The following is a 27586-nucleotide window of genomic DNA, read 5'->3' as shown; positions in this document are numbered from 1 at the left end:
CAACACAGGGCTTGAACCCACGAATTACGAGATCATGACCTGAGCTGAAGCCGGACGCTTGCCCGACTGAGCCACCCAGGTGCCCCTGGAAGAGCTTTTTAAAAAAACAGTGCTTGTTTATTCTTTCCATGCCTTAGTCTAGTATGTTTTTATGGACCATCTGCCAGAAGTCCCTTTACTCCCGGTGTCTCAAACCTGATCCGGAAGTCTGCTTCCTGAGGGATAACTTCACCCTTCCCGATAGTTTCATCATCTTTCCGGGCTTGTTCTCGGTCGAAGCAGAGGGGCAGCTGGCACGCCCCTTCCATTGTGGATCCAGGATCTCTTCATGGTAGCACTTGGTATATTCCTTAGCTTTCTCTAAACTCGTACTCCAGGCCAACTCAAAACACAAAAACCTGTGGACATACGTGGAAAATGATAACTGGTCCTGTTTGGTTCCCTCTTTTCGTCTGTTTTGCTCACAAGCCATATAGGTCTGATTGCTGGCAGTATCGTCGGAGTCGGGTGTCTGGGTCCAAGTAAAGGTAGCTGCTGACTGCTGCCTGGTTTTTTTGTGGACCAGGACCTAGAGGACCCAGGATTGTCTCACAAGAGTTCAATGTCCACTTCAAAGGCACCAGGGAAAGAGGTAGATCAAGCCATTTGCAAACAAAAATTTACTGCGTTTCCTTCCAAAGCTTTGTGAATTTGTAAAAGAAGGAAGGAAGGAAGGGGGGAGGGAGGTTAAGCGGCTGACTTCGGCTCAGGTCATGATCTCGCGGTCCGTGAGTTCGAGCCCCGCATCAGGCTCTGTGCTGACAGCTCAGATCCCGGAGCCTGCTTTGGATTCTGTGTCTCCCCCTCTCTCTGCCCCTCCTCTGCTTGCACACGCTCTCTCTCTCTCTCAAAAAATAAACATTAAAAAAAATTTTTTTTAATATTCAGTTCATTTTTGAAAAAGAAATCGGACAATATATTCATTTTCTTCTGCTTCTACTTTACACAAACCTTCATTAAAAGAAAGAAAACCAATCCTCCGTTTTATATATTCAAGTCCATCAGGTTTGTGTTCTTTGAGTTTTGTTTGAAGTGTTTCCCCCTCCCAAGATTATAAAGATATTCTCCAGTGTCGTATTCTAGTGGCCTGATAGTTTTGTTTTTTTTTAAAGTTTATTTATTTTGACGGAGAGGGAGGAAGGGAGGGGCAGAGAGAGAGAGAGAGAGAGAATCCCAAGAAGGCTCAGCTCTATCAGTGCAGAGCTCCATGCGGGGCTGAGTCCATGCGGAACTCATGAACTGCGAGACCATGACCTGAGGAAAAATCAAGAATCGAGGCTTAAGCGGCTGAGCCACCCAGGCGGCCCTGGCCCGATAGTTTTACTAAGTGTCACAATAAGATCGTTCACGGAATCTGGAGCCAGACCACTGGAATACTGGGCTTCTTACCAGTGTTGGGATTTGGAAGGCCAGGACTAGTGTAAAAAAAGTAAGTGGATACCAAAAGATCCGGTAAGCAAGGTCAATAATACTTCAATGCATTGTTTTTCAAAGTCAGATTTAAGGCAAAAACACACGATGAACAAAATATCAACAATTTAAATAAAGATACAAATTGGCTTTGCCCGGCTCACATCCTTCACCTCACCCTCATCCAGCCGTGAGCAAGTTACATAAATTCTCTGTGCCTTCGTTTCCTCATTTGTCAGATGGAGGTAATAATAGTATTTCCTTCATAGCATTCATTTAGCATTAAATGACTTCCTGCACAGTAACGGGCACGGCACATATGAGCACTCGATCAATGGTAGGTATCACAATTTATATTAAGATCCTTAAGGCCACAGATTCTGTGTCTGGATGTGGTGCAAGAAGGGATCCAGATGTGTTTCAACGTAGAGTGAGCCAGTTTTCCCAGCATCGCCGACCAATCAGTTCTTTCTCCCTCGGAACTGTGGTCCCACTTTGATCATACAAGTATGCAGTTGTTAGCATACATACGTATTTTAAGCTCTCCTTTGGTTCCTTTCATCTGCTTGACTAATTCTCAGTCGGTATCACATGCTATTGATTGTTATGGTTTACAGTGGTTTTTGTTTGTTTCAGAGAGAGAGAGAGAGAGAGAGAGAGAGAGAGAGAGCATGAGTGGGGGAGAGGGGCAGAGGGAGAGATACAGAATTTCGAGCAGGCCCCATGCTCAGCTCGGAACCTGATGCGGAGCTCGATCTCATGACTGCGAGATCGTGACCTGAGCTGAAATCAAGAGTGGGACGCTTAACTGACCGAGCCACCCAGGCGCCCCATACGGTGTGGTTTAATAGGACAGGGCAAGCCCCGCGCCTTCCCACCTTTGGTCATCTTTTGCAAACTTGACCTAACTTTTTATGAACCTTTATTCTTCTAGAGAAATATTGTAACAGTGTTTTCCAAGTTCTTCAGAAACCATCTTAATTTTCACTGAGATTTCAATTAAATTTCTAGATTGATATCAGGAGAAATCACAGCTTCAAATGTTAAGCTCTTCTAATCATTAAAAAAGTATGTCACTTCAGTTATTCGTGTCTTCTTTTATGTCCTTAAATTTTTTCGCTCCGCAAAGTTCAAGGCTGTGTTTTTATTTCCGAAACGCTGACTTTTATTGCTCTCGTGAGTGGCATCTTATGTTCATGTTTTAGTGAGTTATTGTTGGTTTGAAGAGTGTTGTTAACTTTTGGTAGCTTTATTTTATATCCCTGCAACACTGAAGAATTCTCTAATTTGTAAAAAAAAGTCTGCCCATAGATCCTGTTGGATTTTCTATGTAGATAGAATTACTCTCACAATTTCTTTTTCTTGGTTTATTATTAGAGAAGGCACTTGTTATGATGGGCACTGGGTGTGAATCCCTAAATTCTACTCCTGAAACCAGTATTACACTGTAAGTTAACTAGAATTTAAATAAAAACTTGAAACAAACAAAAAAAGAAGTGTGAATACTTATTATTCCATCATACGTAATCACATATGGCTTTTTATCATTCTGAGAAAGCTCCTCTTTTTTCCTAACTGTAAGTTTTTATCATAAATAGTCACAGAACTTCATCAAATGCCTTTCCTGAATATTTTGAGATAGCCATATGAGTTTTCTCCTTCAGGTCACTGATGTGATGAATTGCAATGATAGATACTTCTTTTTTTTTTTTTTTTTAATTTTTTTTTTTTCAACGTTTATTTATTTTTGGGACAGAGAGAGACAGAGCATGACTGGGGAGGGGCAGAGAGAGAGGGAGACACAGAATCGGAAACAGGCTCCAGGCTCTGAGGCATCAGCCCAGAGCCTGACGCGGGGCTCGAACTCACGGACCGCGAGATCGTGACCTGGCTGAAGTCGGACGCTTAACCGACTGCGCCACCCAGGCGCCCCAATGATAGATACTTCTAATGTTAAACCATTCCTTTGTCACTGGAATGAGCTGTACTTGATCTTGATGCTTTTAATTTTTTTTCTGAAAAAAATTAATTTTTAATTGTGAGGAAATACCCATAACATAAAATTTGCTATTTTAAACTTTTGTTTTGTTTTGTTTTAGAGACAGAGTGCGCACACAAGCGGGAGAGGACCAGGGAGGGAGAGGGAGAATGAGAATCTTAAGAATCTTAAGTAGGCTCCAGGCCCAGTGATGAGCCTGACTTGGGGCTGGATCGCAGGGCTTGTGAGATCACGAACTGAGCTGAAATCAAGAGTCCAGAGCTTAACAGACGGAGCCATCCAGGCGCTCCTATCTGAAACATTCTTAAATGCACAGTTAAGCAGTGTTAAGTATATTCACACTGTTATACGACCAATCTCTAGGACTTTTGCATAATGTGAAACAAGTTCTATATTCATAAAACAACAATTCTCCATTTTCCCTTCCCCCAGTCAACCACTGTTCAACTTTGTATGAATTCCACTACTCTAGGTACCTTATATAAATGGAATTATATTGTAGTTGTATTTTTTTTAAGTTTGTTTATTTATTTTGAGAGAGAGAGGGAGCAGGCAAGGGGCAGAAAGAGAGAGAGCGAGAATCCCAAGCAGGCTCCACACTGTCAGCACAGAGCCTGATGTGGCGCTTGAACTCAGGAGCCATGAGATCATGACCTGAGCGGAAACCAGGAATCCGAAGGCTTAACCGACTGAGCCACGCAGACGCCCGCCCCCCCCCCCCCCCGCCCCTAACTTGTCTTTTTGAGAATGACTTTCACTTAGCATATTGATGCCTTTTTATATACACTAGTGGATTCAATTAGCCTAATATCTCAATTAGTCTTTTCCACATCTACGCTTATCAGTAAAAATACTTTCCTTGTCTTGTGGTATACTTACCTGGTTCAGGAACAATCAAGGTTAAACTCACCTCATAAAATATATTGGTCAGCTTTTCCACTTTTTATTTTCTGTAACAATGTGTATACGATACAGACTACTTGTTGCTTCAAAATTTGGCAGAACTCGCCTATAAAACTTCCTGTGTTGGTAAAAGGCAAAAACCAAGCAAACAAAGCACATTTCCTTTTCCCCTTTGAGGTCCCAACTCTCTAGGGGGACTTGTGGGAAATGAATCACAGTAAATATCTGAAGCCTTTAGCACCTGGGTCAGAAGGGAGGGACAATAATCCTTCCCAGTTAGGAGGATACGATCGATGAAGGCCCGGCTCAGGCCTCAAGACAGTCCCCTTACTGGGTTACCTTGACATTGGGAGAAGACTCCTACCGCTATTGTTCACGGCTAGTTTCCAGAGGCCGAGGGAAACCTCATTTTAGCCCACAAAGTACCTCACTTCCCTCAGTTATGTATTTCCTAATATTTAATGTGCACCTACTGTGTGCTTGTCACTGTGGATTCAGTGGACGACACACTACTCCCGAGCCCACAAGGGGCGCTCACAGTCTCTTGGGAGTTTATTGTACTCCCAGGAATACTGAAGCCCTCCCTCCCCTCCCTCTTACTCCTCGTTTTATTTTTTATTTTTCACTTATCTATTTTTAAAGAGAATAATCCAGGACGCAAAAGTCACCATTGTGCTAGAGATGCAAAAAGAAAAGGCCTGAAAAGAATACACAATAATAGTAGTTTTAGGGAGTGGCGTTACGGATGGGGTCCTCCCATTCTCCGAGCCCTGTAATGTTGTTCAACTACTACAACTTTAAACGGGCTGGCGGGGGGCCAGGCACACAACCACTCGCGAGGGCCGGTCCAAAGCCACACAAGGACGCAACTGCTAGGGACGCCCCGCCCCGCCCCGCCCCGCCCCGCCCCGCCGGGCAGACCCTGGCCCCGCCTCCCTGACAGACCCGGTCCCTCCCCCAGAGGGTTTCAGGCCCCGCCCCTGGGTGACGCACGCGCTCGGCCGCCGCGCAGAGAACCAATCACCGTCCGCTTCTACGTTTAGTCCCTTTTTGGCGTCCGCCCTCAGCCAAAATGGCGCCATCTCGGAAGTTGCCGAAGCTCTAGAAGTTGCCGAAGCAGGTCCGGAAGCTGCCGAACGGGTCCGGAAGTTACCGAAAGAGAGCAGCGGGGAAGAAGGATGGCGGATCTCATCGCAAGACTCCGGGAGGACGGGATCCAGAAGCGTGTGATACAGGAAGGCCGAGGAGAACTCCCTGACTTTCAGGATGGAACCAAGGTTCGTGCCTAGCCCCCTCCCCTCAACCCTTCTGCGGCGCGGTGCGCATGCGAGGCGGGAGGAGGCCTTAGGCGAGAGGTTGCGCATGCCCAGATAGTAGTGGCCGGTGACCCTACTGCTCACATGCCGAGCTCGACGCTGGTTGGTCTGAATTTCAGTACGGGGTGAATTTGGATACGTCTGCCTCGCCCCGTGGCTTGGCCGTGTGGCTGCATTGGTCGGGGAGGCCGTCAGTCATCGTAAGAACGTTGCAGGGGTTTGGCCTCAGTGTCTAAGCCGACCCGGAGCTGGAGGAGACCCGGAGCAGGAAACCTGGGACTTTGGAGGTGCCCCAGGACTGGGGAAGGGAGCCCGGGGCCTCCGGGTTGCAAGGTTGAAGTTCTTTTATAGATAGGAGGGCCTACTGAAAACAGTTAAACCAGCTCCCATTATTTAGATGGGAAAAGTGAGGCCCCAGGGCACGCAAACCCATTGAATATGCCCAGAGGTCAGGTCTGCCAGACGAGAGCCTTTCGGCAGTTCTAAGTGATGTCGCTCAGGACGGACAAGGGCTGGGACTAGGGCTCGGAAGGTAAAGAACCTACCACCCTCCTCCTTGGTACATCCAGTCCTCTTTGATCCCCTCCCCCAGACAACCTATGCCTCCAGGCTTCCGTGCTTCTGCTCAGGCAGGTCCCTCCTCCTGGAGTGCCTTTCCCAGTTGCCACTTGTCTGTAGAGTAAGGAGCTTCCCAGGGGCAGCCCCTGGGCCCAGCAGAGCAGCCACACAGAACATGCACAGGGAGAGAATGATCAAAGATCCTGGCCTAGACTGAGGACACCACAAGTCAGAGCAGCTGTGAATGAACACACGCTCCTGGGGTAGAACTATGCCAAGGTTGGGCAGGTAAAGATCCTAGCCTGGCTCGGTGTGAGTGCCCTGAAAGCAGAGGGGAGCTGCATGGTTCTGGTGATCAGTTATATTGAGAGGGATCGTTTCTGAGCGGAGAGAAGAGGTGTGGGTGCGGATGCATGCTCCCATGGGCTGGGGGGTTGATGGCCTTGAAGAAGGTCCTAGCAAGGGAGATTCTGGATGGAATACACACACCCGGAGGAGACACATTGTAAAGATAGTGAGATAGGTGAACAATGGCACCAAAAAACAGGGACAGGTAATATTAAATAACAATCCCCAGGTTAGATTGAATGCTCCTAGTGCACTGTGCTAAATGCTACACAAGTTTATTTCCTTCCATTCTCACAATGTGGGATAGGTACTGTTGTTGACGTGGGCTTCTCTACCTATGTCCTGCCGAGGGTTCAGTCTTGAGATTTCTTCTCTCTGCACTCACCCCCAGATGATTTCCCCCAGGCTCATCTCTAGAAAACTCTCAAGCCTCTGGGTGGCTCAGTTGGTTAAGCGTCCGACTTCGGCTCAGGTCATGATCTTGTGGCTCTGAGTTCAAGCCCCACATTGGAGTCTCTGCTGTCAGCCGCAGAGCCCGCTTTGGATCTTCTGTCCCCCGCCTCTCTCTGCCCCTTCCCCTCTTGTGCACGTGGTCTGTCTCAGAAATAAATAAACATTTAAAATATAATAGTAGGGGCGCCTGGGTGGCTCAGTCCATTGAGCATCCAACTTTGCCTCAGGTCATGATCTCGCAGTTCATGGGTTCGAGCCCCACATCGGACTCTGTGCTGACAGTCGGAGCCTGGAGCCTGCTTCGGATTCTGTGTCTCCCTCTCTCTCTCTGCTCCTCCCCCATTTGCACTCTGTCTCTCTTGCTCTCTCAAAACTAAATAAACATTGGGGCGCCTGGGTGGCGCAGTCGGTTAAGCGTCCGACTTCAGCCAGGTCACGATCTCGCGGTTCGTGAGTTCGAGCCCCGCGTCGGGCTCTGGGCTGATGGCTCAGAGCCTGGAGCCTGTTTCCGATTCTGTGTCTCCCTCTCTCTCTGCCCCTCCCCCGTTCATGCTCTGTCTCTCTCTGTCCCAAAAATAAATAAACATTGAAAAAAAAAATTAAAAAAAAAAAACAAACAAAAAAAAAACAAAACTAAATAAACATTAAAAAAAGTAAAAATAAGAAATTCTCCTTGCCTGGACTACTCCCACATGTGTATTTCTTTTCTTTCTTTCTTTCTTTTCCTTTCTTTCTTTCTTTCTTTCTTTCTTTCTTTCAATGTGAAGCTATCTTTTTAATTTATTTATTTTGAGAGAGCACACACATGTGCACATGCTTGTGTGTGTGTTGGGGGGGGGGGCGGGCAGAGAGAGAGGAAGAGAGAGAATCCCAAGCAGGCTCTGCACCATGAGCCCGGAGCCTGGAGCCCAACTCGGGGCTCGATCTCACAAACCTGAGCCAAAATCCAGTAGGATGCTTGACCGACTGAGCCACCCAGGCGTCCCCCACATGTGTATTTCTGGCTGCACCTCTTCCTTAAACCTGCTCCCAAATGACCATCTCTGCTTGGATGTCTGGTCAGCAGCTCAGACTTCACCCACTGCGCCCAAGCCTTCCCCGTCTCAGTTAAGGGCCCCCCGACCTTCTGGTTGCTCAGGCAAAACACCCCCCAGTCTCTGCGGCCCGTTTAGTTCTCTTCGGTTCCACAAGTCTTCAGAATGCAGCCGGGATCTGACTGCTTCTCACCACCTCTCCCATTACCACCTTGGTCCAGGCCGCCGTTGTCCCCCCAGGCCTACTGTGGTAGTCTCCTAACTCCCCTTCGTGCACCAGCCCTCGCCTGTCTGCCTCCTTTTCTTATCTGGGCAGCCCTGGAACCCAAGTCAGATCCTGTCCTCCTCTGCTTGGAGCCACCCCGAGTAAAGACACAACGTCCTCACCACAGCCTCCAGGCGCTGCGGGATCCATCCCTGCAGGCCCCGGTGACCCCACAGCGCACCCCTCCCCTCGTTCACTCTGCTTCTGCCACACTTGTCTTGATGCTGCTTCTTTTTTTAAATGTTTATTTTTGAAAGAGAGAGAGAGGGAGACACAGAATCCGAAGCAGGCTCCAGGCTCGGAGCCGTCAGCGCAGGACCCTACACAGGCCGCGAGATCATGACCTGAACCGAAGTCGAAGCTTAACCGACTGAGCCACCCAGGCGCCCCCTGCCTTGATGCTTCTTGAACACACCACACAATCCCACTGCTGCTCTTTTGGCCTAGAAAGTTCACACCCCTTTGTACCCCAGCACCTGTCTGGTGTGTTTTCTTCTGTACTCTGTTCGGATTTCGGCTTATGTTGCCTCCTCAGAGAGTCCCCCCGCCGCTCTGTGTATAGATTCGCCCTGTCTTATTCTGCTGCATTTTATTTTCTGATCCATAACCCTTAGCTCCACTGTTTTGTCTGAGGCTCATCTCCTTCCTTTAGAAGTTCCACGTGAACTCCATGGGCACAGGGTCTTTTGTCTGCTTTACCTACTACTGTGTCTAGCACAGAGCTCAGGCACGTAGTAGGTGCTCAGTAAATATTTGTGGAAACAATATTTGGAGCCAGGGTGCTTGAGATCCCATCCCAGCCCGTCCCCCTCACCACCCAACCATGTGACTTGGGCCCCTTACTTCCCTCTCTGTGACTTAGTTTCTTCCCCTGGGTGGTGGGGTAAAGGTCAGGTGGTGACCCTCGGGCGAGCCCTGTCCCTTGGTGCTATCTGCAGGCTGAGAGCCGGGCTTGTCCTTGGGGGCTTGGCGGGAGTGTGTGCCCTCGCCTTATCCCACGTGTGGCCCTCAGGCCACATTCCACTACCGGACTCTGCACAGCGACAAGGAGGGCACTGTGCTGGATGACAGCCGGGTGCGTGGCAAGCCCATGGAGCTCATCATTGGCAAGAAGTTCAAGCTGCCTGTGTGGGAGACCATCGTGTGCACCATGCGTGAAGGGGAGATCGCCCAGTTCTGCTGCGATGTCAAGGTACCCGATGTCCCGCACCTGCCTGTCGTGTCTGTGAAGTCATCCCCTATTCCCCATCCCAGGGCCTCTGCCCTGGTTAGGCTTCCTCCAACTCCCTCTAGGGCGCCATACCAACAGGACGTTAGGGTCCTGGCCTCTTCCGCCTTCTCCTCTTCATAGACAGACTGCAGCCAGGGGATTGCACATGACCCATACGACTCCTTCTTCGGTCCTCTCTGGCCCCTAATCATTGCCAGGCTAGACATATATAAGCTGTAGGGTCTGACCCCTGTCAGCTTTCCCCTCCCACTCACCTCCCTGCCTTTCTTTTCCATCCCCTTCTCAGCCAAGATTCCCCCTCATCCTTCAAAGTGAATTCCTGGGTTCACTACCCCCAGGAAGCCCTCCGTGACTGCCGGTGGTTGGCTCAACACCCTCCCCTGGATCCTCTAACCCCTTATGCCCTGCGTGACCAGGATCTGGTCCTCTACCCGGGTCTGAGCTGCAGCAAAGCAGGGATTGGATGTGTTTACCCCCAGCTCAAAATGCTCAGCACCGGGACTTAGGACATGTCTGCCGGCTGGATGTTACTGTAGCAGTCTGCCCCCGCTGCGGACAGTAGGGACCGTGAATGGAGCTGGTTGAACTGGGGAGTCTGGGTCCCATCATCTCAACAGCTGTTCCTAGTGAAAGTCAAAGGCCAGGTCCTCTATGCCTAGAGGTCTCCGCCGGCCGAGGGCTTTGAGTCGCTACCGTGGGCCCAGCCCTGAGATAGGCCCCGAGGCGGGTGGGGGTGGGGCGGGAGAGAAGGAAGAGACACTGAGAACAGAACGTAGGGGACCCCGGTAGTGGTGACAAGTCCAGCTTGTGGGCCACACCCCTAGGAAGACGGGGGAAGAGACATGGATCCCGCTGAACTTGTAAGGGCAGGGAGACGGGTTCACAGGGAGAGGGAGAGTGTGTGTTCGTGTTGGGGTAGGAGCGGTAGGTGCTTGGCTTGGCTTGGTGGCCAGAGAGTGTGGCAAGAGCTGGGGACTTGGCCAGAATAGAAGGCCGGGAGGCCCGAGGACTCCTGAGGGAAAGGCCCTCCTGCGTTTCAACCGGACCGGTTGCTGCCCCTCCTTGGGCTTCAGTGTCCTTTCGAAGGTGGCGGTGGGGCCAGGGGCTGGGCCTCTTGGGCCCGGTGACCAGGCAGCCCCTGCTGACAGAACCCCTGGTGCCCGCTCGCCGTTTTGCAGCACGTGGTCCTGTATCCGCTGGTGGCCAAGAGTTTACGCAACATCGCGTCTGGCAAGGACCCCCTGGAGGGCCAGCGGCACTGCTGCGGGATCGCCCAGATGCACGAACACAGCTCCCTGGGCCATGCCGATCTGGACGCCCTGCAGCAGAACCCCCAGCCTCTCATCTTCGACATTGAGATGCTTAAGGTGAGGGGCCGCCAAGCCCCAGGTGCCTCACCAAACCGGCCCTGCCTGGCCTCACCTCGGGACCTGGCCCTCCCGGCCTGCCTGGGGCTGCTGGGCTCAGTGGATGCACTGGTGGGGGCGGGTGTCGGGACAGGACGGGGGTGTTGGTACGAGAACAGCTGGCGGGGCCCCTGGCAGTCCCCGTGGGTGTCCCTCCTGGGGCCCCTCTGCTTCCACCCGTCTCTGTGAGGGTGGGGACCGTCCCCGTCTTGTTCACTGTTCTATCCCTGGAACCTGGTAGTGCTCGCCAGGTAGGAGGTGCTCCTAGAGCGTTTGTTTGTTGAATGGTCACCGGATGAGCAAGGGGCTCTGTTTCCGGTATTTAGCGTCCAGAGGCCCGGCCGGCCCAGAGGTCAGGTCTGCGGCCGGAGAAGCGGGGGTGCCCCTGGGACCGCCCCCTGACTTGGCCGGCGGTCTGGCAGGTGGAGAGCCCTGGCACGTACCAGCAGGACCCCTGGGCGATGACGGATGAGGAGAAGGCGAAGGCGGTGCCGGTCATCCACCAGGAGGGCAACCGGCTGTACCGTGAGGGCCACGTGAGGGAGGCCGCCGCCAAGTACTACGACGCCATCGCCTGCCTCAAGAACCTGCAGATGAAGGTGCCGCCCAGAGGCTGTGGTGGAGGGGGTGGGGTGGCGCCAAGGGACCCAGCTCTCAGCGTCTCCTGCCCTCTCCCCGCCCCCCTGCCCCCAGGAGCAGCCTGGGTCCCCTGACTGGATCCAGCTGGATCAGCAGATCACCCCGCTGTTGCTCAACTACTGTCAGTGCAAGCTGGTGGCCCAGGAGTACTACGAGGTGCTGGACCACTGCTCCTCCATCCTCAACAAGTATGACGGTGAGCGCGGGGCACCGGGCTGCACAACTGGGCCTCTGACCGCCCCCCCCCCGACCCCGCCCAGCCGCCGAGCCCCTGCGCGAGCCCGCACGGATGTCCTCCACCCAGGCCTCCACTGGCCCTGCTGTGCCAGTGACCTATGAATGTGTCATGGGGTTAGAGGTGTGGTTGGCATCCTCAGGTCGGGAGGGCTCTGCCCCACGAGGGGCCCGTGGTGCCAGAAGGCAGGCCGGACGGCTGGCTGGTCCCCCCCCCCCACCCCCGACTCATGCCTTCGCATGCCTGCTGCCCGCTGCTACCCCTGCAGACAACGTCAAGGCCTACTTCAAGCGGGGCAAGGCGCACGCGGCCGTGTGGAATGCCCAGGAGGCCCAGGCTGACTTTGCCAAGGTGCTGGAGCTGGACCCCGCCCTGGCGCCCATCGTGAGCCGTGAGCTTCGGGCCCTGGAGGCACGCATCCGGCAGAAGGACGAAGAGGACAAGGCTCGCTTCCGGGGCATCTTCTCCCACTGATGGGGCTCTGCCGGCCCTGCCTGCCCTGCGTTGCCCCCTGCTGCTGCCGCCAGCGCCCCTGCCCCCGCTCCGTCATGCTTCTCTGTATATAAAGGCCGTATTTATCTCTCCCTGGTCCTGCCGGGCTGATTCCATTGCGAGAGAGAATTTCCTGGTACTCGGGTGGTCTTGGGAGGCAAAGGATCGGGGTCCTCCCTCTCTGGGCCTCAGTGTCCCCAACAGAGATAAGGAGGAGGGTCTCTGTCACAAAGGAAGTGTGTTTTGCTGGCCACGTGCCAGCTGAGGTTCCTGGGAGCCTTCAGTCTTCAGGGGGAGACAAAGGCACAGCCAGGGGGCTCCGAGTGAGACGGTCCCCCAGTGCAGCTCTCCCCTTCAGCCTCTGGTCCCGTGGCCTCACGGCCCCCGCTTCGGGAGGCAGAGGATTCAGTCGGAAGCCGAGTCTGGGCCCCTGCGAACTGAAAGGCCGGCCCAGGTCTGGAGGGCTGGATGAGGTGGGAGCACTATTCAGGAGGAGGCCTCAGGTAGGGAGGACACAGCCCTCCATGAGACCTCCAAGGCCCAGGCCCCCATCCTGGCCTTGGCTCTAACCTGTGTGACCCTAGTCACATCCCGGCCCCTCTGCTCTTCAGTGTCCCCATCAAACTGGAAACTGGGCTCGGTTGCCCTGTGGTACCAGACAGGTGGGCAGTCAGGTGGGATGCAGGTGGTTTATTTTCATGGATTCACACACACTGGAAAAACCTCTGGGCCGCATCCTCCTCCCCCCCGCCGCCCCCCCACCGAGGCTGGGTGCCTCCCCCGTGAAAGGGAAGTAACACCGAGGGGCAGACAAAGATGTAGGGTGTGGGGTTGGGGGGCCAGAGGTCTGGGCCCCCAGCCTCCCCCCCATGTGCCATTCGGGCCTCTCGAGTGCATGAATAAATAACTGGGCCACCACGGTCCGGTCCGGGCCTCACTCTTCGCTGTCCAACTTGAGGCTGATGCTTCGGGGCTTGCCTCGGGCCAGGGTGGTGGGCGGTGTCCCCGGGCTCTCCCGCTCCACCTGACTGGGCCCCCTGGAGCGAAGCAGCTGGCTCTGCTTGCGGAGGAAGTCCACGGGGGTGGCCCCAGCATAGCTGCTCTTGGCCAGGGCGGCTCTGGAGGGCCCCGTGGGGGCGTGAGGGTGGGAGCCTGCCTCCAGTTGGCCCAGGTGGGCCACGTAGCCGTCTGACAGGAACTGTGGGCAGAGACGGGTAGGGCTGAGGGCACTGCTGGTCTCAGGCCCACACGCAGCTTCACCTGTCCCCGTCCCCCAGGCTCGTGGGCAGTGCTGGCAGCATTACGGACCCGGCACAGCCTGACCCGGTGTCTTTCTCGGCAGATAGGAACCCCAGACCGGGAGCCAGAGCACCCTGGCTTTCCTCCTATCTCTGCCCCTCTCCAGGCTTCAGTTTCCTGGGATCTTGGCGGGAAATAACAGCGGCCGACAGTAAGCACCTACTCTGTTCCCACCCCCGTAGGCATTAAGTGGCGTTGGTGAAAGCTGTGGGAGTTGGTGCCATCTCATCACTTCCGTTCTACAGACAGGAAATTGAGGCTCAGGAAGCTCAAGGTCCATGGCCAGGGCCATGCGGGGGTGGATACGAACGTTCAAGGTCTTGAGCACACTTCCGCCTGTTACCTATCCCCGCCCAGCAGCTTCGAGCTGTTCATGACTCCTGTCCCAGGAGGAGCCCAGTCCCCTGAGGCCAGCTGGCCTTTTTGGAGCCGCCCCCGTCAGGTGCTTCTTCACAGAGGTGGTCTTCGTGGCCTCACACCCAGGCTCCGGCTCCCGGGCCAGCCCCCAATCCCGGCCTGCACTTGGCTCTCACCTGGCACTGAGCCTGCAGCTTCCGCACCGCACGGCCCACGATGTAGGTCTGGCTCGGGGGCAGGCCCAGGGCCGCGTATACGGCCACGTCTTTGGGGGACCCATAGCCGGCCACGATGTTCAGTTCTACCTGTGGCAGGAGAAGCCAGTCAGCCACCCTAGGGCCGCGAGACTGGGGCGCTCGGCTGGGCATCCAGGGTCTGATTGCTTCGGGGAGGGTCTAGCCGGACGGAGGCGGGGCCACGGGGGTCCTAGGTCACCAGGCCCCGACACTAGCCGGAGTTAGTCCAGAGGACTAGGGGCCTCTCGGACCACTAGGGGGCCGGGCCCAAGGGGCCCCTCTTGCCAGTTAGGGTCCCGGGCCCGTGGGGGTGGGACCAGATGGGCCTGCACAAGTCCTACAGCCCCAGGCGGGGACGAGGGCTGGGGCGGGGGCGGGGGCGGGGGCGGGCCCTCCCCAGGCGCACCTCCTGCACCAGGCTCTGCAGAAACATCGCCTTCTGGCGCAGCGGGTCGTGGGTGAGGCCATCGCAGAAGGAGACGACGCCGTGAGGAAAGTTGTGCTGCGACAGCCAGGCCACCACGCGGTGCTTCTGCATATCGGGCCGGCCCGTTACGTACACGATCAGGTAGCCGGCGTCCTGCCAGTGCCTGTGGGGTGGGACGGCGGTCGGTTCCATCTCCGAGGGTGGGGTCGGTCACCGCGACCAGCCGGGTGGCGCCGCTCCTACCTGACCACGTCCACTGCGCCGGCGCGCACCTTGGGGTCGCTGCCCATGATGGAGACGCTGGCGGTGAAGGAGCCGTCGATGCTGAAGACCACGGCCTCCGTGCCGCGGGCCACCACGGTCAGGCAGCACTCGGCGTACGTGTGGTCGCCCCTGCGGCCCACGGACGGCGTGAGCGGCGTGGGTCGAGGCCGGCGGAGCCCCCGCCCCGCCGAAGCCCCGCCCGCCTGGCGCTCACCTGACCACCATGCGCACAGGGTAGACGCCGATGCCCAGCGCGCGCTCCAGGGGCACCGAGAAGGTGAGGCGGCCGGAGCTGTTGGTGACCTCAGTGCCGAAGTGGATCCACTTGCCTGACAGCGGCTGCGTCATGATGTAGACGTCCACCTGGTGGGGAGAGCGGGCGAGGGGGCCCGTGGGGCGGAGCCTGAGCGGAGGAGGGTCTGGGCGGGCTGTCGTCGGGGGTAGACGGGACCGAGAGTTCCCTGCGGGTGCGAGGTCGGCTCGATGGGGGCGGGTCTACCCGGGGCCAAGACCGCCGCGTCCTGACCTTCTCTCCGGTGAGCGTGACTACGTCCAAGGGCCCGTACATGAAGCGCCCGTTCAGCACCTGGGGGCGGCCCTCGCACACCACCGTGTCGCTTGCCCGGTGGTTGGAAGTGACATTCTGGCGAGAGGAGACGGCGTGAGACCGCGGCCGGGAGACGACGTGGGTGCAGGAGCGGCTGCTGAGGGGGACCCTAGCCCAGGTGGGGGCGGGGCCTCTGCAGGAGGAGCGAGGCCCGGGTGGTGGGCGCTTTCCCGACCCCCACCTGAGGTCCCGAGTGCCTGTGTGCGGACTTCGGCTCCCAGGGAGCGGAGCCGTGACAGGACGGGATGCAGAGGATGAGGCTGGGTGGGGAGAGCTGGGATCCGAGGCCCCAATTAGCGGTGGAAGGGGAGGAGGTTCCTGGTTCCCAGGGGCGGGACCGAGACTCGAGGGGGCGGGGCCAGGACTACAGCGGGCCGGACGGCACCCGGGGAGGTCGCGGGAAGGTGGTGAGGGGCGGGGATGCTGCGGAGAGAGGGCTGGGCCTCTCTCCCCAGAATCTCCCGAGGACCCGAGGGGGCGGGCACGCACCCGGATCTTGACTTGCGTGCGTTTGCGCTGCCACTTCTCTCTGGGGAAGGCCGGGCTGTAGATGGACGGCTCCTCGCACTCCGTCAGCTGTGGCTGCTCCTTCTCGATCACCTGTGCACGCGAGGCCACGTGACCGGGGGACCTGGGTCTGCCCCTCCTCTGGCCGGCGGCTCCCCATCCTTGTCCAGTGCTCGCCTCCCACCCTGTATGCCCGATCCCCGAGCCCACCTGGCGCAGGATGAAGGCCACCACGTCAGCCGACTCCCAGTAGCTGGCGTGGAAGAGGTGGGGCAGCGTGACGGTGGGGAAGGCGGTGAGCGCCTCGGGGCAGTACAGCGAGTAGTCAATCCGCTTCGTCCCCCACCAGCGCTCCAGGACTGCACGGCCACGTTGGGCAGGGAGTCAGGGGTGGCCCCCCACCTCGTGCCCACGTGTCTGGCCCCTGGCTACTCTTTCCTCCCTCTTTTCTGCCGAGCCTGCTCTTTGCCAAGCCCAGGGTTGGGTAGCGGGGCCCCCTCGTCCCAGAGCAAATGCTGGGGGGGGGGGGGGGGGCAAGGGTGTTTCAGCTGGGCTTTGGGAGGTAGAATAAGGGTCCCCTCCCCAGTCTGGGGGGCTGGCTGACTTACTCTTAACCACTTCACTGGTGGTGCTGGGGGCAGCTGGCTGGGCCGGTGGATCAGTGCCTAACTCACTGCCCTTCCAGAAGGCACCGCTGGCAGAGGTGGGTGTGGAGGGCACCAACATCTCCAGCTCTTCCAGAAAGAGGCCTGAGTGGGTCTGCAGAGTGTCAGCTGGGGAAGGTGGGGCAGCCTGAGCCGTGGTCTGAGCCGGGCCGTGGCCGCCCTCCCGGCTTCCCATCTGAGGGTTCCAGGACAGCTTGGCCCTCACACATCCACCACCTTCCCTGCCAGCCCTCCCTGGTCAGGTCTTGGCTGAGGCTGAAGTGCCCTACATTTGGGTGGAAGTGAAAAGGGCCCGACAGCCAACTGTGTTCCTTCCAGAATGCCTGTCACCACCACCCCAGTGCAGTCCCATTTGTCTCATGGGGCCAAACGGGTACCCACTGGCACACCCACGTGTACATGCCCCATACCAATCCGTGAACACAAGTGTATATGGATACACCCCTACACACAGATACAGCAGCCCCTCCACGTTGCGGCGATTCTCAGACACTGGCACCCCGGTGCCACCCTGGCTCCTCTCTTTAACCCAGACATCACCGCTGCCCCCCACTCCTTGGCAGAGAGTGTCAGAGGGTCTTGGGGAATCCAGACCTCACAAAGGGCCAGGGTAGGGCTCCTTGGTCCTGGAAGTGGCGACATGAGAGGCTACCAATGATACGGGAACCACCTCACATCTTCCTGGGGGAGGGGCGCCCATCCCCATCCCTCCCTGTTAGTTGCCCTCCTCCTTCTCCCCTTTATCTTGGTTGGGGGCATACCCAGCAGCAGGGATGAGCCGTCTCCCAGGGGGAACTTCTGGTAGCGGGGCACGGCTAGTGGGGCGATAGCTTGGAACTTGGGGGCCAGCAAGGGCTCGAGGCGGGAGGCGCAGGGGTCGGCCGCGTGGAAGAGGTTATAGATCTGCTCACAGGCGGGCCGCATCTGGGCCACTGGTACCCAGAAGATGAAGGAAGGAGGAGATTCAGCTGGGCATGCTGGAAGGTAGGGGGTGTGGGAAGCAGCACCTGGCATGCTGGGTGACCCTGAACCGGCCCTTCCCGACCTGTACTCCCCAAGAGGTCACCAGGGTCCTGTTAATGTGAGACAGGTGACTCAGCTAAGAAGAGAGCAGACCCTTCATCTGCCGACGGGGTGCAGGATGAAGCCTTTCCTCCTGCCAGTCAGACCCCGGCTCACGCAGAGCAGCGTGTGTGGGCCTGAGTTCCTCCTGGTGCGCTTTGGGAAACTTGGCCTTGGCAAGTTTCTGGGCCTCGGGTTCTCCTTCTTTAGCCAGGCCGTTTGATTTGTTCAGTGAGGCATGGCAATAACACCAGCATCTCGTGGGGGACGAAGGAGATGGCAGAGGGACAGATGAAGGAAAAGGCGTGGCTGCCACCCCCACCCTCAGGGCTCACCCTCCAAGGCGGGCATCACGGTTTTGCGCAAAGCCAGCACCAGGCCCAGCGGGGAGCCAAAGAGGAAGAAGCCGGAGACCTTGAAGTCAAGGCGGGCGGCGCTGGTGGGGCCATCGGGAGCCTCAGAAGTGGCAGCAGGGGGGCAGGAGGCTGTGCTTGCCCGCCTGGGCTCCCCGGAGGAGGTGGCGGAGGGGGCCGCCTGCAGGCTGTGGGGGGGGGGGGAGGGGTGCTCAGCGCTGCTGCCTCCATGGCCCAGCACAAGCCCAGGGCACGGGTGATGGGGCAGGAGTGTCACCTGTTCTGAGCACCCTCGGGCTCAGGACTGGCCATGTCGCTGGGGGTACGCTGGGCAGGCAGGGCTGAGGGTTCTGGGCTGGCCCGTCCCAGCCCGTCCACCCCATCTGCCAGGGGGTCCCGCACTGGGCCGACCTCCGGGGAGAGCAGCTCATTGTTCTAGACAGAACAGGGGACAAAAATATCCTTAGGGTTGGAGACGATTCGATTTCTACTTATTTGGAAGCGAGGAGAGAGGCTTGGAGGTTGGGCAGGGACTCAAGGAAGGAACTGGGGCAGAGCCCAAGAGGGGACAGAGCGAAGCAGCAGGGAAGCTGCCCGAAGAGAAGTCCTACTGCGGGGAGACGGTGGTGGTGGTGGTGGGGGGGGGGGACCTAGAGACCTAGAGCTGGAGAAACAGCCCCCTCCTGAGTTGGCAGGGTCCGGCCACACTGACCATGCTCCCTCGGCGGCTGCTGCCCCGGCTCCCGGTGCCCGCGCTGGCACTGTGGCAAAGCGCGTCAAAGCCCAGGATTCCGCCCACGCCGTCTCCAATCAGCACCACCTGATTGGGGAGAGCGGCGCCATCAGGAGGACGGACGCAGGGCTCCAGCGGCAAGCTTCCCTGGAACGTCCCCGACCCCTGACCTGCCCGCAGAAGCCGGCACCCTCCGACGAGCGCAGGAAGGCAGCATAGGCCTGGTTGGTGCGGGCGATGACGGTGGCCACAGCGCCCTGGTATCGGGAGGATGAGGTGGCCAGCAGTGGCAGGGCAGCCAGTGGAATGTGGTCCTGGGAGCGGGACAGGCTGTCACCGTCGTGGCTGTAGGGGCTCAGGCTGGAGGAGGAGGGGCGGCGGGTGGGTGGGTGGGAGGGCCTCCGGCCCCTCCACCGCCCCCTCCGAGTCCCCTCGGCCTGTTGGCAAGTCCCAGCTCTGCGGCGCCTCTGTGGGGAGCATCGGCGGCACCGAGGGGGCCTTTGTGATGGAGCCACTGACTAGAAACTGAAGTGCAGCCGGGTGGGTGGCTGGCCTCCCCGCCTCGCCCCTCCCCCGCCCCTTCCCTCGTGGGCCTCTTTGGTCCCGGGAGCCCCCGGTGGCTATCTGCACCTTGGAGACCCTGTGTGTCCCCCGCCCTTCCGCCCCTGACCAGTACTTGGAGACAAGGGCATAGGCGGCCGCGCAGATGGGTGGGCAGGGCACCAGACGCAGCGCCACGTGGCCCAGGGCCTCGGGGAAGTGGACTCGGGTGACGGCCTCAAAGGCCAGGCTCAGGGTCTGCACGTCCGCCTGCTTGGAGTTGGCGTCTCCAGGGCCTGAGTCCAGGATGTTGCCGCTGTGCAGGATGAGGAAGAGGGCGTGCACGGCGCACGCCTCGGCGCCCAGCTCCCCGGCTCCGTCTGGGCCCTGTGGGGCACAATGGGGTGCCCGCGTGTCAGAGCAGTAGCCTGCCTGGTGTGGGGCAGAACTGCAGACGTGGGGAAGCCGGCCGTACTCACCTCTGAGTCCCTGGGCGCTCGGGCCCCATCCCCGGTGTCTTTGGTGGCCTCGGTTCCAGAGTCTATAGGACGGGGGGTAGCCAGTGAAGGAGACTGAGGGGCCTGCGGGGGTCCCCTCATCCGGCACTTCGGGTACCCTCACTTCGCTGTCTGCCTCTTCCTCTGACCTCTCTCACCAGACTCTCACGGGGCATCTCACGCGGCCGGGCCTTTGCATGTGTTCGTCCCGTTGCTGAGAGGGACGCCTCCTCCCCACAATGCCCGTTTGCCTGGAAAACTTCTAATCCTGCCCTGTCCAATATGGTGGCCACTGGCCACAGGGGCCTGTTTAAATGGGAAGGAATTAAAGTACAACACAAATTGCAGCTCCTCAGTCTCACGAGCCACAGTTCAAGTGCCGGAAGACCACACGTGGCTGGTGGATGTCCGCCACGGCTGCAAGTTCTGTGGGACGGAGCTGGTGCAATCCCTCAAAGTCCGGCTCACATCTTACCTCGCCCGTGTCGCCTTCCTGGCCTCCACGGTTAATTCCTCCACGTTTTGTGCTATGTCTGAACTTGGAGTCCATTCTAAGCCCCCATCTATCCTTGCTCACCCGCCCATCGTTCACCTGCGTGTTCAACGCACACTCTCTCTGGATTGGCGCTCAACTTAGGGCCCCATTAAGCTGAGGGCTGGGCGGTGCCGAGTGCCCCCTGCATGCAGGGCGCTGGTGGCCGGCAGTCTTTACCTGGGGGCCCCTCGGCCTCCACGGGGGAGGCAAAGGCATCAATGAAGTCACTGGAGTTCCACTTGGTCATCTCCTTGGGGAAGACCTCGTCACTGTCCGAGAAGCCTTCTAAAAGGACAAGGCGCCGTGTCATGGGGCAGTAGGAGCCGCTCAGGGACACCCCTGCCCCCAGCAGGGCTCTGGTGCTGACCGTGGGCATCAAAGAACTCCTCCTCGGAGCTGTTCTCAGAGTCTCGGGCGATGTTCTGCATGCGCCATTCGGACAGGCTCTGGGGAGACACGCCCCCTGCAGGGCCACCTCGGTCTCAGCCTGGGGTCCGGCCCGAGGGCGGCTCCCTCGCTTCCCCGTGCCCCAGCCTCACCTCCGTGCTGGGATGAGTAGGACGAGCGGGAAGATGAGGACCACTGCTTCCCAAAACTGGCATCGGGCGAGGCATCGGGGCCGGAGGGTGCCTCGGGCCGGTCGGGGGTGCCAGCATGGCTGGCCGCAGCCCGGGCCTCAGCACTAGGCTTCCCAGGGGCCTGGGCTTCGGGCCCCTCACCGCCCGTGTTGCACTTGGCCATGCGCTGTGCCAACATGCGGGCAGTCTCTTCCTCCAACGCCCGGATGTCAGCCATGCTCAGCTCTGTCCATTCATCCTGCCAGCACCAGGCCTGGCGGTGGGCCCGTAGCATCACTCGACGCAGACCTGGAGGTGCCCGGGCGTCAGAACATGGCCCCCCGCGCCCCAAGCCCAAGTTTCCCTGCCACTGCCCCCCCCCCCTACCCCCCGCCCCGGGCAGCAACATTCCCAGCCCTCTACAGTGGGTGATGGCTCCCCTGGGCACACCACCCACCCAGAGCCACGGAGTAGGGCGAGGCTGGTGCCACCCAGAAGATGGGAATAGAAACTGGGGCATTTGCCTTCCTGCCCCGGCTCCCTCCCTCTGTCCCTGCCTCTTTCGTGCCTCTGGACACCCCAACTCGGAGCACAAACCCAACCCCAACACTCTGGGCAGCTGGGACCAAGGCCACTTCTCGCTGTCTTTCAGCTGGCTTCCTGCTGACTTCTTCCGAGAAGTCAACAATTAAGGCATTAACAGTTAATGAAATTGTTGATAGTTAATGAAGGTGTGAATAGTTAATGGAAGCGTTGGCACTTAATGAAGTTTGTAGTGAAAGATGATACCCATTCTGGGATGTTTTCATCTTAAGCGGAGGAATAAAGTTAGAAGCTTCAATATCTAGGAGAGAAATTAATAAGGGTTGGATTATAATTATAAACTCCTGGAAGGAAATATATATCGGAATCTTACTAGCGGGTATCTGTGGGTGATTTCATTTTCTTATTTGTGCTTTTTGGTATTTTTACAAACGCAAGACAAGGAGCCTGGATTATTCTCTGAGCTCCATTCCCTCATTTGTAAAATGGGAATCGTAGCTCCCACTCTGGAGGGGTGTCAGGGCGTTAGAGGAGATCTTGCATGAGAAGTGACCGGCAAAGGAACTTGCATGTTGTGAATGCTCAGTCGATGTTAGCTCTTGAAACCTGGCCGGGCCTGCAGCTCATTCACAGAAGGGAAAACAAAGATGCAGAGACGCAAAGTAGCTCAATAGAGGTCCCGTGGAGCCCAGGCCCCCAGAGGCCCCCATCCGGGGTTCTTGGACCTGCAGGCGGCCCACCCTCAGACCTGGGGGATGGGGCAGGGCTGAGCTGCAGGGGCTGCGGGGTTAGCTTTAGGAGGGTGAGAAGAGGAGCTGGGAGCGGGAGGGACCCCAAGAGGATCAGTCAGAGTCACAGCCTGTACTTCTTCGTGTGTTGCCGGTTAGGGCTGCTGACCCTTCCGAGAGTTTCTAAGTCTCCCCGGGCCCGCAGAACGTTGGAGAATCCGGGAGGCCTCATGGATGAGAAGCAGCATCTCTGAACGTCAGAGCCTGCGTGGACCTCAGAGCTCAGGCCCCCAGCTTCTTGCCCTCCTGACTCTTAGCTCCACCTCAAGGCTAGGCTCCCCCGGCCCCCAGCCAGGCTGTGCCGTTCCCCTCTGCCTCAGTGCCACCATGTCAAGTGGAAACGATGGCTTTATGCTTCTGTGTCCCCAGTAGACGGGGAGCGTCCCTGGCTCGAACACGGGGGCCTGGTGCATGCTGGGTAAAGGGAGCCTCCTGTGGCTGGGTGCTCACCGACATCGTGGATGAACTGCTCGATCTTGGCCTGCATGCCCCAGTAGCGGAACTCGACCTTGCACAGCTTATAGGCACACATGAGGGGCCCGGTCTGGGCCGCTGTGCGAGCCCAGTCATCGGCCAACGGTCCCCGGCCGGTCTTGGCCGAGCGGTACAGCCGGGGGTCCTCTTCTGCTTTGTATTCTCCTGGGGCCACGGCGTCCCGCACGATGTCGATGGTATCTGAGGGGGTTCCAGCGGCACTGAGCCACACGGACCCCCTGCGTCCCTGCCACCTCCTCCCTGCAGCCGGGAAGCCGAGGCCAGGACAGAGTCTGGGACTTGTCAGAGGCTGCCCACTGAGGTGGCAGGTGGCCTGAGAGGGGCTCTAGGGTCCCCTCACTGGCCCCAGGCCTCACCCAGGATGCGCTGTCTCCTCTCTGCTCCACTCAGGTTGAAGACATTTGGCTGCTGCCCCCCGTCAGGCAGGTAGTAAGTCTCTATTTCAATGGAGAATTTCTCCACAAAGGGGCAGGTGTACCTGGGTGGAGGGCAGGGGTGGGGTCACTACTGTGCCCGCCGGGGCTGTTCTTATAGCCCCAGGCCTGCCCCACCCACTCACCGAGTTCGGGTGTAGGGATACGCATTCCAGGATTCCTCTTCCACCTGCAGGGCGGCCTTGGGCAGCAGCGCCCGGAACCAGCCTGGGATGTGGGAGCCCACGTGGTACACCTTGTGAGTGTATTGCCCACTGCCGCCGGGCCCGTCCGTGTAGGGCCGGTTGGCCAGGATCTCCACACCACTTCCCTCACCGCTCGACTCCTCCCGACTCTTTTTCTGCACCCGGGGCAGAACAGAACGGGCAGCTCAGCCTCAGCCGAGCTCCTGGGGTCCCCAGCTGAGCCTGGCCCCCTGCACAGTGCTGGAGCCCTAGTCCCAGCCTTCCCACCTCCCTGCAACTTGACCCTGGCCCCCTGCAGCTCCCTGGGATCAGGCCCACAGCTGCTGTCGTCCTCCACAGGGCTCGCAGCCCAGCACTCACTCGTGTATTTATTGTCTGCTCTGTTCCAGGCATATTGAGATTATATTAATTGGGACCTGTTGATGAATAAAACAAAGATCCCTGCCTGCCCTGCGGGACTTAAGTTCTAGTGGAGGGGGGGGGGGACATAACAGAAGCCAAGTGACAGGGTATATTAGAAGTGGGAAGTGTTGGGGCGCCTGGGCGGCTCAGTCGGTTGGGCGTCTGAATAGGGCTCAGGTCATGATCTTGCGGTTTGTGAGTTTGAGCCCCGCGTCGGGCTCAGTGCTGACAGCTTGGAGCCTGGAGCCTGCTTGGGATTCTGTGTCTCCCTCTCTCTCTGCCCCTCCCCCACTTGCGCTCTATCTCTCTCTCTCTCTCTCTCTCCCTCAAAAATAAATAAAAATATTTAAAAAAAAAAAGAAGTGGGAAGTCTTATGGGGAGAAGAAAGTGTAGACTAAGGTAAGGGATATTGGGTTGAGATTATGGCATATTGGCATATTGGCAATTAGGGCAGGATGATCAGGGAAAGCCTGAGAAGATAACATGACCACAATCTGGACATGACTTAAGTGGGGGAGGGTAGACGGTGGAGTGCAGATGTGGGGTGGGGGGAGCTATTCAAGGCAGAGGGGATGCCAGTGCAGGCTCCTGGGGTGGGAGTGTGTGGCATGTGCTCTGGGGGCAGCAAGGAGGCCAGGGAGGGTGGGCTGGAAGAATCAGGGAGATCCTCCGAGAACCTGACCCCAGTCCCCTCCCTCCCCGAGACCCCAGTATGGGCCCCTGCCACACCCCTTATAGCTTGAGAGCACTCAGATACGGCCCTTTTATAGCTCTGGAGCCTGAACCTGGCCCACTCAACCCCCTGAGGCCGGATCCTGGCCCTCTTGTCTCCTCAGACCATGACCCTCATTTCTGGGGCCTCCCTGAGGCCTTGCACCCACCCTCTTCTCCCCCTGAAAGCCTGCCCGGCCCCATGCTTCTCACAGCCCAAGTCCAGACCCCTACCTCTTGGATCCCTGCCTGCCCCTCTCTGTCACAGTTTTGGGGTCTGGTCCTCACCCCGTTTCCCTGACCCCCTGGGGTTGTCAGGACCCCCTGGGGACCCGCTTCCAGTCTTCTCCACCACCCAGCACCCCTCCTCGCTCCCTGCCTCTCACTCTTGCCTCCTCAGCCGCTCCTTTCCCTCCCGAAAGGGGTTACATTCTAAGGAGGATTAAAGGAGATCAGAAGTGGGCTGAGCGGCAACCAGCCAGCCGGGCCGGGCACTTGGGGGATGGGGAGGCACCACCAGGCCCTTCTGTCCCTTTTCCCACCGCCGCCCCCCTCCCCGCACTGGAAGGGGGACTTTTCTGTCCTCCCCTAGGCTCTGAGTCCTTCCAGGCCCCAGAGCCGGGCTGGGGTGGGGGGGGGTGGTGGTTGAGGCGGCCCGGCCCCTCGTCCCAGGTGCGGCCTGCGCGCTCCTGCCGTTACCCCATCACGAAGTGTGCCCCCCCCCCCCCCCCAGGCTCCTGCTGCCTCCCGCCCTCACCTGGATCATGTAGAGCTGGGCCACCTGGTACTCATCCAGGCTCATGGGAAGCAGAATGTGGTACTCCTTGATGAGCATCCTGAAGGTGCTCGGCCGGCCGCGCGCGGCCTCCGCTCCGCCTGGCGCAGGGCACGGCGCGGCAGTCAGTGCGGGGCGGCGGCGCGCGGCCCCGAGCCCTGCGCGCGGGCCGGAGGGCTCGGGCCGCGGGACCCCATGCCTGGGCCCGCCACGGGGGAGGCAGAGGCGAGCCCGGCGCCGCCGCCAGCCGCAGCGAGGCTGAGCGCTGACCTCTTTTCCGCGCGGCCCCCGTCCCCCCCCCCCACCGCCCGCCCGTCGCCATGGCAACCGCGCGCTGACGCGGGCCCCCCGGAGCGGCGGGCGCGGGCCGCCGGGCTAGCGGGCCGGCCGCGCCAGTGTCCTAAGCCCCCTGACACCGCATCCCTCGGGGACCCACCCCCGGGAGCCCCGGTGCCCTCCTTCCCGGCCCGCCTTCCACAACCGGCCCCTCGGGGCCCGCCCCCTGCATCCCTTTCCCCTAGTCGGTGGGGTCGCTTGCCCCCCTCTCCCAGACATCCACCTAGAACCTTGTCCCCCGGGGTGTCTCCGCAGAGCAGCCCCGTGCGCCCCTCCTTGTAACGTCTGTCAGTGTCCTCCCACCCCCCCGCGCCCCACCCCCCCGCACCTACCTTCCAGGACCAGATAACTAACCCCTCCGGCCCCCAGATCTGCCTTCCCCACTCTGCCCGGCAGCTCAGTCCTCGACTTCCCCGCCTCAGCATCCTTCCTGGACCCCCGGCACACGTCTGTGCAGCCACCCCATCATCCTTCCCGGGGTTGACCCCTCTTCGAGCTGAGGCAAGAGTCGCTCCGCTGGGTATCCCACGGGCCCCGACCCTGGGAGACCCGCTCCGCCCGCCCGCGCCCCGGTTCCGCTGCAGGCACCCCTCCCACCTCCCCACCTCGCACCCAGCGAGCGGGCGAGAGGCCCCATTGTCCCCACTTCCCTCTGCTCCCCGGCGTCCCCGTCCCCTGCCGCGCTCTTGGCCCGCCCGCCCGCCGACGTCCCGGCTCACCTCTAGTCTAGGGCGGGCGCCCCTCACCCCGTGCGGGCGGGGGCGGACGGGCCGCGGGTCGGAGCCCGGAGCACCCCCAGCCCCAGCCTCGGGTTCCAGCGGTGGCCGGACCCTCTGAAGGCGCAGCGCGGGCCCATGGCCCCGACCTTCCTCCGGGTCCGCCCGCCGGCGCCCCTGCTGTCCCTCCCCGCCGCCCGCCGCGTCACGGCGGCCGCCCCGCCCCTTTCCTGGGCCCTGCTGTCCCTCCCCACTTCAGCGGGGTCCCGGCGGCCCCGCCCGCGGTGGAGGAGGGCGGCCCCTGCTTCCTTCCCCCAAGGCGGCAGGGGAAGAGGCAGTTCTCCAAATGCTGGCGCTTTTACTCCGTGTTCTCTGGGATCCCCTAAACACTTCCTATCTCCACCCTGGCCCAGCCCTCCTGTGTGCCTTGGAAATATGGCTGGACCCATCCCCATTCTTCCCAGCCCTCGAGCCCGGGACCCAGGGCAGGGGAGATGCCGCGCGCGGCCTCCAAAGTCTGAGGAGAGGCTGGTCTAAGACTTGCCTGTCCCTAGGGGGTGGCGTTCCAGCGCCCCGGGCCTCTAGGGTCATTCAGCTATACACTCAGGCATAGGACTGCAGTCACTCCGAGGCCGTGGTCTAGCCCCTGAATGGGGCCCCGTGGCTTTCCCCACTGATACCTTCCGGGTCCACAAGTCTGGCCAACCAGACCCTGGGCAAAGGCTGAGACACCTGAGGGCTGGGCTCACGGGGCCACACCCAGCAGGCTAGAAGGTGCTGGGACAGTGGATGGCAGCACCGGGCTGGGTCTCACCCATTTCGGAAGGCAGTCCTCTCCCCTTGGCTCTGCTTCCCAGGTGCTGGGGGGAGGGAAGCAGCAGTGTCCCCTCTCCCCTGAGGAGTCAGGATGTGTTCAGAGCCTCTCATGGCTGACTCGGAGTTTAAGATGTTAGGGCATGAGGGCAGGCGACCGCCTGGCTCACATGAACTGACATTTCCACCCTGCCAGACATCACTGCCAATCCAGAGAAAGAAGCCTCTAGGCCCAGGCTGCCGACAGTGCCCTCCAGCTGCGGAGGCTGCCAAGGCCCTGCGCTGCCCCCTGGTGGCACCATGTGTAGGAGGGCAGGGCTCCCAGGTACTAAAGTTCAACCCTTTCCACAACTGGCAAGGCTGAGGGCAGGAGAAGGGCAAGGTCGCAACCCAAATCCACCGACAGCAAGGGCAAGGCCA

General features: G+C 59.0%; 2 protein-coding genes across 5 annotated transcripts; one reads left to right on the top strand and one right to left on the bottom strand.

Annotated features, from left to right (window-relative positions):
* The first annotated feature begins 5389 nt into the window (after positions 1-5389).
* AIP (AHR interacting HSP90 co-chaperone) lies at positions 5390-12420 on the top strand. 2 transcript variants are annotated; one of them, XM_086676753.1, is made up of 6 exons: positions 5390-5628; positions 9338-9517; positions 10735-10923; positions 11385-11561; positions 11656-11789; positions 12105-12420. In XM_086676753.1, the coding sequence occupies exons 1-6, from the start codon at positions 5530-5532 to the stop codon at positions 12175-12177; spliced, it is 852 nt and encodes a 283-aa protein (XP_086532879.1). In that variant the 5' UTR covers positions 5390-5529; the 3' UTR covers positions 12178-12420. The 2 variants fall into 2 exon arrangements, with proteins under 2 accessions (XP_086532879.1, XP_025771209.2); XM_025915424.2 differs by having other exon boundaries at positions 5391-5628; positions 11656-11797.
* Positions 12421-13003: 583 nt separating this feature from the next.
* On the bottom strand, positions 13004-27189 carry PITPNM1 (phosphatidylinositol transfer protein membrane associated 1). 3 transcript variants are annotated; one of them, XM_086676750.1, is made up of 24 exons: positions 27168-27189; positions 25284-25402; positions 23353-23567; positions 23150-23271; positions 22749-22973; positions 20950-21276; positions 20778-20873; positions 20588-20695; positions 19858-19919; positions 19515-19765; positions 19009-19198; positions 18818-18925; positions 18383-18540; positions 18088-18293; positions 17452-17622; positions 16634-16798; positions 16236-16384; positions 16008-16118; positions 15438-15554; positions 15126-15274; positions 14891-15040; positions 14627-14810; positions 14161-14289; positions 13004-13526 (listed from the first exon to the last, which is right to left on the bottom strand). In XM_086676750.1, exons 1-24 carry the CDS (start codon positions 27169-27171, stop codon positions 13263-13265), a joined length of 3780 nt encoding a protein of 1259 aa, XP_086532876.1. In that variant the 5' UTR covers positions 27172-27189; the 3' UTR covers positions 13004-13262. The 3 variants fall into 3 exon arrangements, with proteins under 3 accessions (XP_086532876.1, XP_086532877.1, XP_086532878.1); XM_086676751.1 differs by having other exon boundaries at positions 20588-20692; XM_086676752.1 differs by lacking the exon at positions 27168-27189 and adding an exon at positions 26357-26549.
* Between the last annotated feature and the right edge of the window lie 397 nt (positions 27190-27586).

The sequence above is a fragment of the Puma concolor genome, chromosome D1, assembly GCF_028749965.1.
Source record: "Puma concolor isolate L17-30 chromosome D1, mPumCon1.1.hap2, whole genome shotgun sequence".
Classification (NCBI taxonomy): Eukaryota; Metazoa; Chordata; class Mammalia; order Carnivora; family Felidae; genus Puma; species Puma concolor.
Note: the sequence above shows the minus strand (reverse complement) of the source record. Positions and strands in the feature narration are given on the sequence as shown.